Source organism: Peromyscus eremicus, chromosome 3 (genome assembly GCF_949786415.1).
Source record: "Peromyscus eremicus chromosome 3, PerEre_H2_v1, whole genome shotgun sequence".
Classification (NCBI taxonomy): domain Eukaryota; kingdom Metazoa; phylum Chordata; class Mammalia; order Rodentia; family Cricetidae; genus Peromyscus; species Peromyscus eremicus.
The window spans coordinates 156,945,279-156,962,199 of NC_081418.1; the positions used below are offsets into that span (position 1 = coordinate 156,945,279).

At 42.7% G+C, this 16,921-nt stretch overlaps 1 protein-coding gene across 3 annotated transcripts in view; it reads right to left on the reverse strand.

Moving 5' to 3' along the window:
• Positions 1–12,012: 12,012 nt before the first annotated feature.
• Positions 12,013–16,921, reverse strand: part of Dennd5b (DENN domain containing 5B) — a 135,731-nt gene continuing 130,822 nt past the window's right edge. For all 3 annotated transcript variants that reach the window (XM_059256423.1, XM_059256422.1, XM_059256421.1), the window contains one exon: positions 12,013–15,079. In XM_059256423.1, the coding sequence (XP_059112406.1) occupies positions 14,896–15,079 (184 nt within the window). In that variant the 3' untranslated portion in view covers positions 12,013–14,895. The remainder of the gene's footprint in view (positions 15,080–16,921) is intronic.

Sequence of the window (16,921 nt, forward strand, 5' to 3'; positions counted from 1 at the left end):
GTCTGCGGACACTGGCAGGAGGGACTTAGAACACCACCACTGTACTTCCTGTGCTTCCGGACATGCCGTGGCCACTTCCATCTGTGCCAGGACTAGACAGCAAAGGTGCGGAGATCTGACTACAAACAGGAGAAATACCTCACCTCCTGAGAGTCGGGCAGGCTCAGGCACATCTATTCTTCTGGCAGTAGAACAGCCGGTTTACAGCAATAACCTAAGACAGCAGGGCTGAGAGTCAGGCTGGAAAGCTAACAAAACAGGGCTATGGCAGAGCAAAGTTAATGGGAGCAAAGCTCTGGGTTTGACCATCTGTACCAAAACAAACAAAAAATATCAGAAAAATAAAAAAACAATAAAACAAAAGTCAGGAAGTATGGCGGCACATGCCCATTAGCCCACTATTCACAAGGCTAAGGCAGGAATGTGAGGCCCATCGGGCTACATTATAAATTTAAGCTAGCCTAGGCTATATAGCAAGACCCTGTTTCAGAAAATGAAACAACTGGCCAGTCGGCAGTGGCACACGCCTTTAATCCCAGCACTCAGGAGGCAGAGCCAGGTGGATCTCTGTGAGTTCAAGGCCAGCCTGGTCTACAGAGCGAGATCCAGGACAGGCACCAAAACTACACAGAGAAACCCTGTCTTGAACCCCCCACCCCCCAAAAAAAGAAAGAAAGAAAGAAAGAAAACCAACAAACTAAACACAAAAGTCCCTTAATGACATTACCTTCAAGCTTTCCCAGTATACCAAAAAAACAAAATATGGCACCTCGTCATCTAGGTAGTTTCACTCAGCAGTAAGAACTGGCCTGGCATTGGGAGGGCCTTGGGTCTGAGTCCCAGCATTAGAAAACAAACGAACAACAACAAACCTCAAAGCTTCTTCTGTTTCTTACATTGCCAATGGAAAAATATTAGGATTGTTAAGCTCCTTCTAAAATAACCAAGAATTTTCATACCTTGCAATGTTGTACCTGTGGTTTAATTTTGTTTCAGAACAACCTTGGAAAATAGCTTCCCAGCCAACCCAGAGAATGAAAGGTTTAGGATGGTCGGGTCAAGCCATGTCGTAAGTGGCAAAAGTGGAATTCAGGAGAATTCTCTCCCTCCAACCCACTCCCTTTTGTAAAAATTCAGCCATGAATGAGTAGCACAGTCTACACACACAACCTCAGTGCATCAGACATCACAGGAGTGCCAGGAGGACCCAGGACACCTGGGCGCAAACAGAACAGTGGGACTGCTTTTCTGTCCTCTCTAGAGCTCAGGGACCACTGCATTCTAGCCCAGCAGCCCGGGAGACAGACAGGCCAGGCCAGGCCTTGGTGCCCTTGGGCCCTTAGTGTGTGTGGCAGGGGTTGAGGTGGCGGCCCTGTTATGCAAGCTCCAGGAAGTGAAAACTGCAAGAAGACACCGAGGCTCCACTTTCCAGTTTCGCTTTTGCAGGGACCACACGCACTCAAGGAGCTCAACGCTCCTGTACCACCCTGGAAGGCGCCCTCCCCACCTCCATTCAGAAAGTCAGAGTCTGTATGCCTCTAGTGGCTGTGCGAGCGCCTGTTGACATTAAGTAGATCCATGTGTCCCAGGACAGGATTAATGGGCCTGGGGAGAATCGTGTCAACTTCTTCCTGCTCTCTACAGTGCCACAATCTGGAAGCCTGAGTATGGACTGGGCACTGGCCACTTATAGAAAAGGCCACGGCTAGAGATGGAAGATGCAGACACTTGGCCCTAGAACTCAGGACGGTGAATCTGGTGTGGAGGCAGGCATGGGTTCTGTGGATATCTGCTATTGTGTAATTAACTCCCAAACACACCAGATTTAGGAGATCAGGTTTGCTTGGTTGGGCACTGCCTGGCTGATCTTTCCTAAGCAGCAACTATGCTGCCTGTGGGGATGCCGCTCAGCAGAGAAAGGCCCCATTCCAGGCCCACTCCCAGGAATGGTGCTGGAATTCCTCTCCCTGAGCCCTGCGGGCCTCTCTCCACCGCTCATAGGCAAATGCTATGTTGCCAAGGGAGAGCAGAAAGAAAAAAGCTACAGTTCCCAGATAACCCAGCCTTAGAGTTCACATCCCATTACTGCTTCGGTATTCTGTTATTCAGAACTGCACCCAGAAACAGTGCACCGGAGGGAGGGATATTATGCAGGAGCAGGAACCCTGGAGGAACCACAGGGCCCACATGAATGACTTGGGAGGCTGAAGGTTGTCTAGGGAGTGACAGGGTTAACCAAACAGGAAGAGGGCAGGAACTAAGAATGGCTAGGACAGTGAACACAGGCATAATTCAGTATGGCTGAGTGGAGAGGTACCCACACGTGGAGATGGTGGGGTATGTAGAGCCGAGCTATGCAGCGCCAGACCTTGTAAAGAAGGAGAACTTCATCCTGGTGGTTAACATGAAGAACTGGCCTTTAAAATAGTAAACTGGGGTGGACATAATGACACACGCCTGGAATCCCGGCAGTACTGGGCAAACTGAGGCAGAGGCAGGTGGATCTCTGTGAGTTTGAAGCCAGCCTGGTCTACAAAGTGAAACCCTGTCTCAAAAACAAAAACAAAAAACAAAAACAAACTGTTGGTTAAGCGGCGTGCTGCTCGGGGAGGCCATGCCAGGGGAGGAGAGTGCTGATCGGAAGAATCACAGCCATGGTTATCTTTTTAGAGTTTTATTGGGGGTGGGGGAGGGAGGACAGACGGAAGGAAGGAGCGGGAAGGAAGGAGAGGGACGCACAGAGGGCCCACCTGCTTTTTAGGCTGGGATGCCGGCGCAGGCTGATGACGTAATTAAGGACAGAATCCTTACACAAACAAAAAAGAAAAAAGGAAAGAAAAAGAAGATTATACTACTTTGGAGAGAATAGATTGAAGGGAATATCACCTCAAAAGAAGACTTGTCATATCTGGGTTTTATCAGGTAGTCTTTGGCTCTTAGGGGAGCAGGGTCAGCCCAGATGAGAAAAGTTCATTTAAAACATATATTTATACACAGAATTACACGTATTGTAAGTTTTTTTAGATAGTCAACAGTATGATTCCTCATGATATTTTCAAATAGCCTTACTGTTATTTTTGCCTCTTTCCTCCTTCTGCATTTTCCTCCCTCTCTCCCTCCCTAAAGAGCCTCCCTTTGCCACCTCCCTGACCAGATCACTTGCTTCCCAAACACACTTCCCAGCATTGGTCCCTTTTCACTCTCCTAGTTTCTGCAGTTACTCCCAGACATCTGAAGATTTGGAGCTAGGAGCTTCAGATGAGAGAGAACATTTGACGTTTGTCTTTCTGGGTCTGGGATACCTCACTTGATAAGATCTTTTCTAGTTTCATTCATTAACCTGTAACTTTCATGATTTCATTTTTCTTTACAGCTGAATTATATTCCTTATGTAACATATTTCCATTGTCCATTTGTTGGTTGAAGGACATTTAGGCTGTTTTCCTAGCTATTGTGCATAGAGCAGCAATGAACATGGCTGACCAAGTGTCCACCAAGTGTCTGTGGGGTAGGAGGTTGACTCCTTTGGGCATGTGCCAAGGAGTGTCTGTACTCTTCTTTGTCCTTGGCTGTTAAAAGCTCTTCCCAGCTTCTTGGGTAGAATGTACAGCCAGGTAAGGGCCAAAACCAAACATCAGCCTCTGTAGTCCCAGTCTCATGGAAACAACATTCACAATTCTCCACTCATTCTACCTCTTCTAAGACTAAGTTGAAGTTCTTTCACCAGTTTGGCCCTCTCCTTGCAATCTTACAAGATATTTATCTCTTTTTTAATGTGTTATATAAAATTCGATCTCCACTAGGCCATGAAGACAGATACAAGGAAGCCAGCACACCCCAACTCCTGGTGGCTTACGCAGGGGAAGTTTTTCCAGCAAGGTTGTAATGCTTATTTTACACCAGTGGGCTCAGTCATGGCAACTCACAAGATAGAAGACCTTTGACTTCACCTTGCTGGGCAGAGGGGTTTCACTGATCTCTAATTCCTTCAGGATTTCTACAGACAACTTAGGGTATTTCTTCAAAATAAACTTAATCTCAATCTAATTAATCCTTAGAGAGATAAAAATAAAGATTTTTTTTAAATCAGGAGGACTACATAAATGAACAAATAAATAGATAGATAGATAGATAGATAGATAGATAGATAGATAGATAGACAGATATTGAGGCCAACAACACTCTGGGAAAATGACTCACTTTCACACTGCTGGAAGGGTTCTGAATAGTGCTTAAAGAAGCGCATACTTTTCAATGCAGGTAATCCCACTTCTGTGAACATATCCCAAGGAAATAACCAAAAGATGTAGCCAAGTATTTATGAGCAGGGGTATTCACTGCAGAGGCATAACTGGGAAAGGATTAAGTGTCACTCACAACCCCTCACCCCCAACTCTCTAAAATGGAATGGGGTGTAGCAAGGATTTAAGTGTCTACCCTGCACTGGGCACCTGGATGAACAAAACAGGTAAGTCTCCAGTCCCCTGGAAAATGAAGTCACTAAAATACAAGGTCTGCTAGAGAAATCCAAGTTTGCTCACATTATTTCTGGGGTCTGGTACAGGTGACACACTGAATCAACCTCAACCTCATCTTTCTGCCATCAACAGTTACCAAGTCAAAAGAATTTCTCCTCAAAGGATCCTGGTGTGACCTCTCCCTTGCTGTCAAAAACACATCTTAAGCCCCTGAAGTAACCCGACACCAGTGGAAAGACCAGGCCCAGGATAGTTTCTAGTCCAGGGAAGTTGCTCCACTACCTCAGGGCTGTTTTTAATCAGATCCATGAAAGAAGGGATCAGCCGAATCTTTGAGGTCTTTTTTAGTCTAGTAACCTGAAGTCTGTGTGATTAACTACGTGTGAGTGGAGGAATCTTAAACCTCAGTTCAAGAGAGAGGTAGCTGAAACCCTTCAGAATCAGGCCACAAAAAGATAAAGGAATCATCTGAACAGAAGGGGAGTTAAAGTGTGTGCGTGTGCGTGTGCGTGTGCGTGTGCGTGTGTACAGGCTCAGGTCTGTACCCTGTCTTCTGCTCTTCTTTCCCTCAGCAGACCTTTGTATTATATTTCTCTTTCTTTTCAGAGCCATTTTATGTTCAGCAATAGTATAGTGTGGGCTGGGGGTGTTAGCTCTTTGGTATAATACTTGCCTCAAATATAATAGGCCCTATGCTTGATACCCAGCACCACACACACAAAATAAAAAAGTAAAAAACCAAAAAGCTAGTCATTACTGGGTGCTTCTAGTTATGTGGTATGATACATAGGTGATTTATAGCATTTTCATTCCAAGTATAAGGCTTCCACTATTCCCATTTCTTTTTTGTGTGTATGGAATGTTTGTATTCATGTTCACATGTGTGTGGGTGTGCATATGTAGCCAAAAGATGATAGGAGTCACCCTTGATGACTATTTTATATATATATATATATATATTGTTTTTTGTTTTTCGAGACAGGGTTTCTCCGTGTAGCTTTGTGCCTTTTCCTGGATCTCGCTCTGTAGACCAGGCTGGCCTTGAACTCACAAAGATCCACCTGCCTCTGCCTCCCGAGTGCTGGGATTAAAGGTGTGTGCCACCACCGCCCGGCTGACTTTTATATATTAAGGCAGGATCTTGCTGGTCAACTTGCTCAGGGCTTCCCCTATCTCTGCTGAGGGAGGGCTACCATGCCTACCCAACATGAGCATTGAGGATCTGAAAGCTCATCCTTTGGCCTGTGCAGCTAATGCTTCATCCTCTGAGCCATCTTCCCTCCCCACTGCTTCCCCCCCTCCCCAGACAGTATGGGCCTATGAGTCTGGCTATATATCCTTGGAGGGAATTCACTATGAGCCCAGGCTGGCCTCAAAATCTCAGCAAACCACCTAAATGATGGAATTACAGATCTGAACCACCATTCCTCCATGCTCCCATTCTTATTTATTTGTGTGTATGTATATATGTCTACATGTGAGTACAGTGCCTGCAGAGGCCAGAAGAGGGTGTTAAGAGCCCCTGGAGCTGGAGTTATAGGTGACTGTGAGCCACCAGCTATGGGTTCTTTTGGGAACCAAACTCTGGACCTCTGGAGGAAGAACTAGCATTTTTAATTACTGAGCCATCTCTCCAGTCCCACGTTTTCATTCTTCTCATGGCAAAACAAAAGCATGAGGAATCATATACTTTGAGGGAAGTTTAGGTGGATTTTTCTGTCCTGTATGTCAGCTCCCAAATAACCATATGGAGACTTCTTATTAATTATAAAAGCTCGGCCATAGGCTTGTTAATAACTAGCTCTTACAACTTAAATTTACCCATTTCTATTGTAGAATAACCTTTTTGTACACTGTGAAGATGTATTGCTCTCATTGGTTTATTAAAGTGCTAAATGGTCAATAACTAGGCAGAGGTATTGACAGGAGAGCCAGACAGAGAACTCTGGGAAGAAGAGTGGAGTTGCCAGACAGAGAGGGAACAAGACATGCAAGAGGGCAGGCAAATGCCACGAGTCATTTGGCAACATGTAGATTGATAAAAATGGGTTAATTAAACTTGTAAGAGCTAGTTAGCAACATGCCTAAGCTATTGGCCTATCTTTTATAATAAGAAGTCTCCATGTGGTTATTTGGGACTGGCTAGTGGGACAGAGAAAGTCTCACTACACATTTCTATTAATTTACTTTCTACCTCATGGCTTTATTACCTTTACTCTGTACTGCCCATGCTGCTTTCTTGCTTGCTCTGTCTCTGGCTAACGACGCTCTGTGTCTCCTGGAGACTCTGCCCTTCTTCTTTCCAGAGTTCTATCTGGCTCTCCCACCTATACCTCCTGCCTAGCTAATGGCCATTTAGCTTTTTACTAAACCAATCAGAAGGTACCTTGGCAAAGACACATCTTCACAGTGTACAAAAAGATTATTCCATAACAGGGAAGTGACATGGCCAGTCACTAGTCTGGAACTCTTCACCTTTCCCAAAGGCAACACGAGGCAGCACCCCATTTATCCCTCTTTCCTACTGCAGAGGACAAGAACAAGGCCATTCTGGCAGTGGGAAGTTTTGGATTACCAGCTGGGAAATGAGAAAAGTCAATCTCAGCAGGCAGCGTAGAAGGGTATGTGTGTGTATAAGAGATACTAGAACCACTCCAGTTCTCTTGATTTCTTTTGGCAAAGAACTCCTGGGAGCCCTGGTCTCCCTCAGTGCCTGGCTCCTGTGAAGGTATAGGGTGGGTTCTATAAACACTGTAAGAAAGTAATAATAAGCCATGGGAGGTATGATTTGCATTTCAGAGGAGCTCAGATTCTGAGGTTCAGTTTGGACTGACCCTGGCAGTGAAGGTGGTTGGGAAGCTTTACGACCTGCTGTGTTTGCTACTCTGAAGCAATAGTCTTTGAGGCTAGTGTTCTTTAAACTCAGGGATATAAAAGGGACCTTTATCCAGATGCAGTGGCACACACTTGTAGCCCCAGCCAGTAGGGAGGATGAGGCAGGATGACTGCTCATAATCTGGACTAGTTTGGGTGACAGACCAAGGCTTGGATCTAAAACAAAGTATTAAGGACAACAAGAAGACTCAGTGGGTAAGGCTGGGCATGGTGGAACATGCCTTTAATGCCTCGGGAGGCAGAGGCAGGAGGATCTCTGAGTTTGAGGCTAGCCTGGTCTACATAGTGAATTCCATGACAAAGCCAGAATTACATAGTGGGACCCTGTCTCTAAACAAAACAAAACAACAAAGACTTTGTGGGTAAAGGCACTTGCTACCAAGTCTAGTACTCTTGAGTCTGATACTCAGAAACTACATGGTGGAAGGAGAGCCAACGCCCTACAGCTGTACTCTGACCTGCACGTGTGCACATACACAAAATAAATATTAAAAATATTGTAAGTATTAATTAATAGGGATTGGGGCTATAATTCTATGCAGAATGTGACCAATGTTCATGGAGACCCTGGTTTGATCTCCAGTACTGCAAATTTAATAAATAAGAAGAAAAGTATTTTTAAGCTAGTTTAGTGTTGGTCATTATGAATTCTCTGAACTGTGCACATGTATGTATTCACACCATACACACACACTTTCTTGTAAAGGCTTTTGAGATCTTTGTTATAGAAAAAAAAATGTGGCTTCTTAGTGAGAAATCACTCTTTACTAAAGCTCCTGGCCCACCAGGGCTGAGGCCCAAACAAGAGCTGGTGTTGAACAAAGGTTTTACTAACCTATCTAAGCCACAGGCTTATGCATCCCACAAACACTGTCATCCTTAAAACTTTTTTTTTTTTTTTTTTTAAAGATTTAACCGGCTCCAGGTTACACTTCAAACAGTTTAAGTAGAGACAGGAGACCGTAAATCTGGTCACTTAGGCATATGGAAGGTACACACAGCGCAGATATTGACAGAAGTACTTCTTAAGCATACCAGAGTTCTTTTTAAATAGTTGTTACCTGGGGTCATCTTGCCCACCTGACAGAACTATATTTTTACAAATCAGGCATTGTTCCCACTTCCCAGAAGTAGATACTACAGTAAACAAACAATGAAGACAGGCCACCCTTCTAGGCACTAATATTCTATGGGGAGTCAAATAATAAGATGAGAAGACTGACTTTAGAGAAAGATAACTGAACTCTAGAGCCTTGGCTGGTGAGCAGCAGAGTTTGAATCTCAGTCAGGATAAAGCAAGAGGATGGGTAATGAATACAAGTAACGGGAGGAAAGGGAAAGACTGGAGAGACTGCTCAAGGTTAGGAGTACTTGTTGCCCTTGCAAAGGAACCTTGCTTAGGTTCCCAGAAGCCACACAGCAGCTCACTGCTATGGAATAATCCTCTTGTACACTGTACGATTTGTCACTTGAGTTGGTTTAATAAAATGCTGATTGGCCAATAGCTGGGCAGGAAGGTAGGCGGGAAAGCCAAACTGAGAATGATGGGAAGGAGGACGGAGTCAGGGAGTCACCAGCCAGATGCAGAGGAAGCAAGATGAGAATGTTGTACTGAGAAAAGGTACCAAGACACGTGGCTACACATAGATAAGAAGTATTAGTTTATTTAAGTGTAAGAGCTAGTTAGTAATACGCCTGAGGTACCGGCCAAGCATTTTTAATTAATATTAAGCCTCTGAGTGGTTATTTGGAAATTGGCGGCTGGGAGAGAACCGTTCATTTACAGCTCACAACCAACTTTTAGTAAGATCCTCCAATAATGAAACAAAACAACAAAGTATCAACCCCAGTTTTATTTGTAAAGAACAAAGCATGAAAAGTCATATTTAAATGTACTCCAAAACCTGAAAAATCCATGTCAGTTTGTTCGATATGTTAAAGTGCTTAATATCACAATACTCTTCAGATTTTATATTATGTTCAGGTGGGGAAGGGGGAGAAAATTCCAGTTCTGACATACATTGTTAATAATACAAAGGAAAACAATATAATTTAAATAGAGAAATAATAATTAAAAACAAACAAAAAAACCCACAGGGTACCTGTACATGTGGTTCAAGTGTAGCAGATTTTTTTGTTTTACATCTTCATTTGACCTTACTATTCCTATCCACATTAAAATTTGTTTAAAATACACATTGGATCCAACCTACAAGTAACTGGACCAAGCACGGCTCCTTCCTAAATAACTAAGGATATGACAGAACTCTTTCAAAGAGGGGCAAGTTTAATGAATTTTTTTCAGTCTGATATAAATATGAATACTTCAATGTGTCTTTCTGAAGTCAATCTTGACCTTATCCTTGAAAGAGACATCAGATTTGGGAAGGTATAACCATCCTTGGATTTATTGTTCTCTTTTGCTGGGGTACTGAGCCCAGGGCCTTGTGTATACTAAGCATATATATCACTGAGTTCCACTCCAGCCCCTCCTTGGATTCCTTTCATCATACTGTAAAAGCAAATCTCTTTAAAAATCTTAAAATTCAGTTTGATCCAGCAGATTTGTATATGTATTTTAATAGAAATAAAGGACATCTTTCTCCTAGTTATGCTAAATGATAATGCAATAAAGTTACATAAGGAACAAAGATTTCTTAAAACACAGATACTTGCCAGGTGTGGTGGTGCATGCCTTTGATCCCAGCACTTGGGAGGCAGAGGCAGGTGTATGCCTGTGAGTTCAAGGCCAGCCAGGTCAACATAGCGAGTTCCAGAACAGCCAGGGCTATGTAGAGAGACTCTTTCTTAAAAAAAAAAAAAAAAAAACCAAACCAAACCAAACCAACCATTAAACAAAAAAGACAGAGACTTGGAAATAGTATTTACTCTACCAAAGCAGAAGAGAGTTCTGATGCCAGTCAATAAAGGTGTGTTAGTACTGAAACATACAAGTAAAGTTCAAAATGCTTTTTTTTTTTTTTTTGGTTTTTCGAGACAGGGTTTCTCTGTGTAGCTTTGCGCCTGTCCTGGATCTCACTTTGTAGACCAGGCTGGCCTTGAACTCACTCTGCCTCCCGAGTGCTAGGATTAAAGGCGTGCCAGGCTCAGAATGCTCTTTTAACACCATGAAAAAGGTAGTTTAGCTTCTGTAGACCTCAGAGAAAATACACACAATTACCCAATAAAAAAATCTACTGAAAAGCCATTATTCTTAGAAGATATTTCATGTTATGAAGAGCTCTATTACCAATGCTGTCAACTATTTTCTTGGGGATTTGATGTCCCTATCTACTGCCTCATATTTTAAAACATTTTAGAGATATTAACACATGCTACACATGAGGTGTTATGTATAGTCTTAATCTATTTTTCATTACATTTACACACATGTGCTTACTCTCAGAAAACGAAGTAGAAGCAACTTAGTATTTTTCATAGTGTTATAGAAGTTCTTTAAAATCATTTCTTAAAAAGTCATGTTAAATAAACCCTACAGAACTAGAAAAGGTACAGTAAGTACAAACTTTTAAAATGAATTTTAGATGAAATTCAACCTTTGCAAATTTTAGGTTTCCTCTATCAAGTTTTCATTCCCATTGGGAAACAAAGTCAGGCTGGGAGGCTCCACTTTGTCCTTGGTAGCCTACTTTTCCTACTCACATGGAGAATCGTTTCCTAGAGCATAGAGAACTTTTCACATATAATATGCAAACCATTGTAAAGCCACCATCAAGGTGACATAAAGGTTGAGATTAGAGGTTTTAGTACTCAAGAAAAATACTTGGAGAATAAGCTTTTGAAGAAGTTAAGATTTTGGTAATTTTATTTTTGTCTGCTTGAGGATAGAGCCCTAGGTTTTGTACATGCTACATTAACTACCACTGAACTACATCCCCAACCAGGGCAAATTAAAAAAAAAAATTATTTTATGAATGTTTTATTTTATGAGTATTTTGCTCACATGTATGTATGTTCACCATACCGGGTGCCTAAAGAGGTCAGAAGGCATGTGTAGGGCCCTGGTCTCCTCCCATATTGAGTAAAGCCGTTGCCTGCTTGCCGACCTTGACCAGATGTCCTCCCTATTCTAATTCCCTGCCGGTATCCACCCTCCTGAAGGCTTTAGGGAAGTTCCTTGTTTGTGTATCCTGCATATTGGGCGTTAACAGCTTAGATGCAAGAATGTAGAACATTCAGTAGCAAACTTCTGCCCTCCGGGGATCTCCCATTGTGCTGTAAGCCTGTATTTAAGGTTTCCTCCCTCTTTCAATAAACGGCATTCGGCTGGCACCCGGCTTACAGCCGTGGCGAATGACTCGCTGTTTCTTGTCTCTATTTTTTATCCGCAGCCCCTCGCTCGGACATGGTGAACGGGTGACAGTAACGCAGGCGTTACCGTTACAGGCATGGATCCCCTGAAACTGTATAACACATGATTGTAAGTCACCATGTGGGTGATAGGAACTGAACCCGGGTCCTCTGCAAGAGTCAGCAGTGCTCTTACTGCCTAGCCATCACTCCAGCCTTGCAAATTTAACTTTAAGACAAGTTATTTTAAAGTTCTTATGTGGAATATTAATTATGGTCCCAGGTATTTGCTTTAAAATGATTTGGACAATCACACACAAAAAGGAAACAGTTTTGATTTTCATTTACTTTGAGGTGATAGTTTAACAAAAATGCACAGCAAGAAAGGTGCCTGTTGTATGGTCCTAACAAAAGTCAGCGTGGGTGGTTATGTGCATTTGTTCTGAGGAATCTGCTTCTGTTGTTATATAAGCATTTTTCATATTGATTCAGTCTGTTATAAGCCACAATGTAAATCTTCCTTCTTTATCATTTGCAATAGTTAACCCCAAACTCACTAGGAGCATATTCTTATTTATCACATCCTAAGGTCTTTAGGCAAAGATTTACCACCAATGGGAAATTCAAAATGAATTGGCTTATGGGCTGGTCAAACAGCCCCCAAGAGCCCAGTTGTGTGAGCAGGTGCGACACCAAGGGGTAAAGCCAGCCTTCGAAAGGATGTTCGGGAGTTTTAATCAGTCATGTCACTTAGTCCATCCAAATGATAGCACATGAAAGAAAACTTTATAGGTAACTTCTTTTTTTGTATTACTTTTTAAGTAACAATTTAAACACAAGTGGGAATGCAACTCTGCTCCCAGTTTTTACAACAGATGTAATGTCTAAGGGATTAAGAACAGTTTGTTGGGCAGGGCACTCACTTGAATCTGCTCACTTAGGAGGCAGAGGCAGGTAGATCTCTGTGAGTTCCAGGTCAGCCTGCTCTACAAATGGAGTTCCAATGGAGGCCAGCCAGGGCTACACAGTGAGATCCTGTTTTACAAACAAAAACAAAACAACAACAAAACAATTTAACTTAAGCATCAGTCCTTATTAAGTATTACAGGAATACTGCTTCATATCTGTACAGGTAAATGAAGATTCAAAAGAATAAATACTATTAAGTAACAATGCCTTGAAGGTTGGATTCATGCAGTCTGGTGTGGTAAAAAGCATAATTTCTAAACCCAGTGTTGTCAAGGGGGAAAGGGCAAGAATGTAATCTCTGATTCTGTTTCCACCTACAAAATGAAGAAGCTGTACTAGATGACTCATTTGTGGCATACGAACTTAAAATCTATCCAATGCTCAGTGTCAGGACGATGGCAAAGAGAACAATAAAAACCTGGAATGGACCATTTATAGCTTCTGGATGTTTCCCACAGTAGGTTTATGTCTCTAGAATAGTCTCACACTACTACAGACACACTTTTATTTTAGGCAAACAATCTCTGGTTTGCCCAGATCATCTGGAACCATTTTCTAAAGCTTTTCCTTCCCTTTTCTTCACATTCCCAGGAGCTGCTCCTTGGCTGGACAGTGTCTGATAAAGGGCTGAGGCCCCTTATCTATTAGTTTCTTCCTCTAGTAAATAAGGAAAACAACACTTTTGGCAAGAGCCCAGGACCCTTAGTTCGCACAAGGCTCCTCAGAGACTGTAGCTCTGCTTTCAGCTATAACGGGGAATAAACCTGGAGGTCTGCTGGGGCAATTCTGCTACTAACAGGGTATCAGTGCCTCATTAGAGATCTACAACTGACTTACCAGAAGATAAAGACTTATGTAATTGCTAACACACTTAGTTAGCTTAAAAAAATAGACTAACTAGAAAGTTCTAACTTGAGGTCTTTCTACATTGTTGTCTCTTCCTTCAATTTCACTTCTCAGTCTGCAGCAGAGCCTTTTTTTTAACCTTCTCTGGGCCAATTGCTTTACATTTCCCTGAAACACCCAGAAAGGCTTCATTCTTTCTCTCTGCTTCTGTTATTTGCATTATCATGGTCAACAAATACTTTCACAAAAGCATTCCAAATCACACAGAGACCCCTCCCATCTTCCACATTCCTTCCATTTCCTGAGGGGGGATGGGGCAGGCGGAGGGGGTGGCTGGAACCTAACAAAGACAGGGCTGGTAGTCTAACTCTGGTTACAGAGTTTAGATGGCCAAGTTGAAAGTACTGAGTAACAACTGTTTTTTGCACTTATTATGACTATCTGGCTAATACTGAAATTCATTATCTCCAAGGTACTCTCACACGACAGTAATAACAATCCCAAGAATGAAGCTACTTCCTGCTAATCTTTGCAAAGTAAAGAAGCTATAATCCCACACTTAAATACACTTCTCAGGGCTTCTTGTGTTTTATTTCCAATTAGCCAAGCTCTTAGGATCCGGTATTTGCTGTGTGTACGTGTGTACTTGTGTTCTTAGGCAGGGTCTCACTATGTAGTTCTGTCTGGCCTGTAACTCAGAAAAATCAACCTGCCTCTGCCTCCCCAGTGCTGGGATTAAAGGTGGGAGCCACCAAGCCCTGCTGGGGTCTGGTATTTAAAATACTTTAATTGTATCTTTTACTTGTACCAATTGAAAAACTTTCCCCAAACTGAAGAAGTGACTCCTAACTCACGAATTAAACAGTTTAAAACTTAAAGGTACAATGAGGACTAATGTACAGTATGTAAAGTTGTATACATTCACACACACAGGATGGAACTCCAGGAAGGATGGCTGCTTCAGAACAATGCTTTCTGGGTTCCTTTGTGATACCTGGAGGGAAAAAAGAAGCCGATGGGTTGCCCTATTTACACATTTACCGGCTTCTTCCTGACTAGCACCACTCTCCCCACCCCCAACGTTTTTAAGCTACTTATTTTAAGTCACAGGAATATTCATCTATGAAAAGTATCTTATTAGAGTAATATAATTTCTTAAAGATAGCATATTTACACACATCTAACACATGAAAATACTCTGTTTTATACTAAATTTCAGGTTCAAATGAACTACAATACAGCACTTTGCCTTGTGTGCAGAGTGGAGATTGTTCAAACTGGGCTTCCAGAGTACTGCCCAGGCAGTGCTCACTAACGTTAGAACAATCCAAATAGGTCCCAGGATTGGGGAGGGTTCAGGAGCCAGGGGTAGGATGAAGCGTTTCTGTCAGCTGGTTTATACATCTACTCCTTTGATTAGAGACCCTTCCAAGACTATGGTGAAATCCTGAATGGTCTGCAGAATTCGGATAAGGGAGTTGACAGTCATGTGGTCTCGAAGAAGTGCGCTCTCTTCATACATTCGGGTGATGGCAGGACATTCTGCTAGCAATGGAATCCACTGTGGGAGCAGGTGATCCCTACAGATCCAAACAGAAACAGCATCTGAGCTCTAAGGAGTACATTGTAACTGGCCCTCCCTTGTGTCTTTCCTTTTAATTATCAGCCTATTGAAACAATCATACTACAATAAATAATGAGTTTTCCTAGGAGCAGCTGTGGTGCACACACCTGTTCAGTCCAAGCATTCGGGAAGCAGATGAAGGCAGATCTCTGAGTTTGGGGCCAGTCTTGTCTATATAATGAGTTCCAGGCTAGTCAGAGCTACACAGTGAAACCCTGTCTCAAAATAAAATAAAATAAAAGTTCCCCAAGGAATCTTCTCCTGGGAGAAGGCTGAAGTTTTGGGTGCCATGAGAGGAAGACTCACCCACAACAAAAACAAAAAAGGCAATTTGTCAGGTGACCTTGTAGGCGAGACTTGGAGCTTAGACAATAATGGGTAGGATGACATCTTGGTGGCACTGCTTTGTAGTTATGATCTCTTGTCAATTCAATCCTTCCTCTCAAGCCAGGGCCCTAGATGGACTAAGAGTATATCTCTGTCTCTCTTCCCAACGTGGCCACATTGAATAAATCTCCCACTTTCTGCTTCTCATTACTTTTTAAGAAAATTTACTTATATTTGTGTGCCTGTGTGGGTTTGTGCCATGTGCATACAGTGCCTATGGAGACCAGAAGTGGTCACACCCTCTGGAGTCCGAGTTACAGGTGGTTATTTGCTGGCTGACATGGGTGCTGGGACCTGAACTCTGGAAAAACAGCAAGTGCTCCTAACTGTGGCGCCATCTCCCCAGGCCATGTTCAGCTTGGATTCTTCTGTCTGCTCTCTCCACTATATCTACAGTAAAAATCTTCTCCAGACATTAGTAGTCATCATCCTTTTAATTTCATTGTTCAGTTAATAACTTTGCTAATTAACTCAGTATTCCCAGTACTCCATCTCAGTGTCCCTCTCAAACCCCTCCTGAACAAGTGCTGGCCAGGCAGGCACTTACCTTGAGCCATTCACTTATCTTCTGCCTCTTCTGGTTTTGTTTCTTTCTTTCTTTCTTTCTTTCTTTGTGTGTGTGTGTTTTGAAATAAGCTCTCCTTATTTAGCTCATTTCGGCATCAAATTTACCCAGAGAGATGGGGTTGGGTGTGTGTATGTGGGGGGTGTGTGTGTGTGGTGTGTGTGTGAAAGAAACACTAAATGCTGGGAGGTGGTGGCGCATGCCTTTAATCCCAGCACTTGGGAGGCAGAGCCAGGTGGATCTCTGCGACTTTGAGGCCAGCCTGGTCTACAGAGCTGGCTACAGAGATCTGGGACCAGCATCAAAACTACACAGAGAAACGGAAAAAAAAAAAAAAAAAAAAAGAAAAGAAAGAAAGAAAGAAATACTAAATGACTGAATGAGTTAAGGTAGACATTCATGACTTCAAAGTTAGTTTATTTCCTTTAATTTCTTTTTCCCCCTGACACAGGATTTCTCTGTGTAGCCCTGGCTGTCTTGGAACTCACTCTGCAGACCAGGCTGACCTTAAACTCACAGAGAACCCCCTGCCTCTGCCTCCCGAGTGCTGAGATTGAAGACTTGCACCACCGTCTCCCTGCTTCCTTTAATTTTTCTTATATTACTATTAGTATTATAAATATTTTTGGTGGTGCTGGGGGTAGAACTCAGGGTCTTGTGCACTTCAGATAAGCACTCTACCACCGATTTACTCTCAAGACTGTTTACTTAAAAAAGTAAATTATCAGGGTTGGCAAGATCAATCAGTGGGTAAAGATACTTGCTGCCAAGTCTGATTGAACCTTGGTTCCCACATGGATTCTCAAAAATTGTCCTCTGACCTCCATATAGATTCCTGACATACCC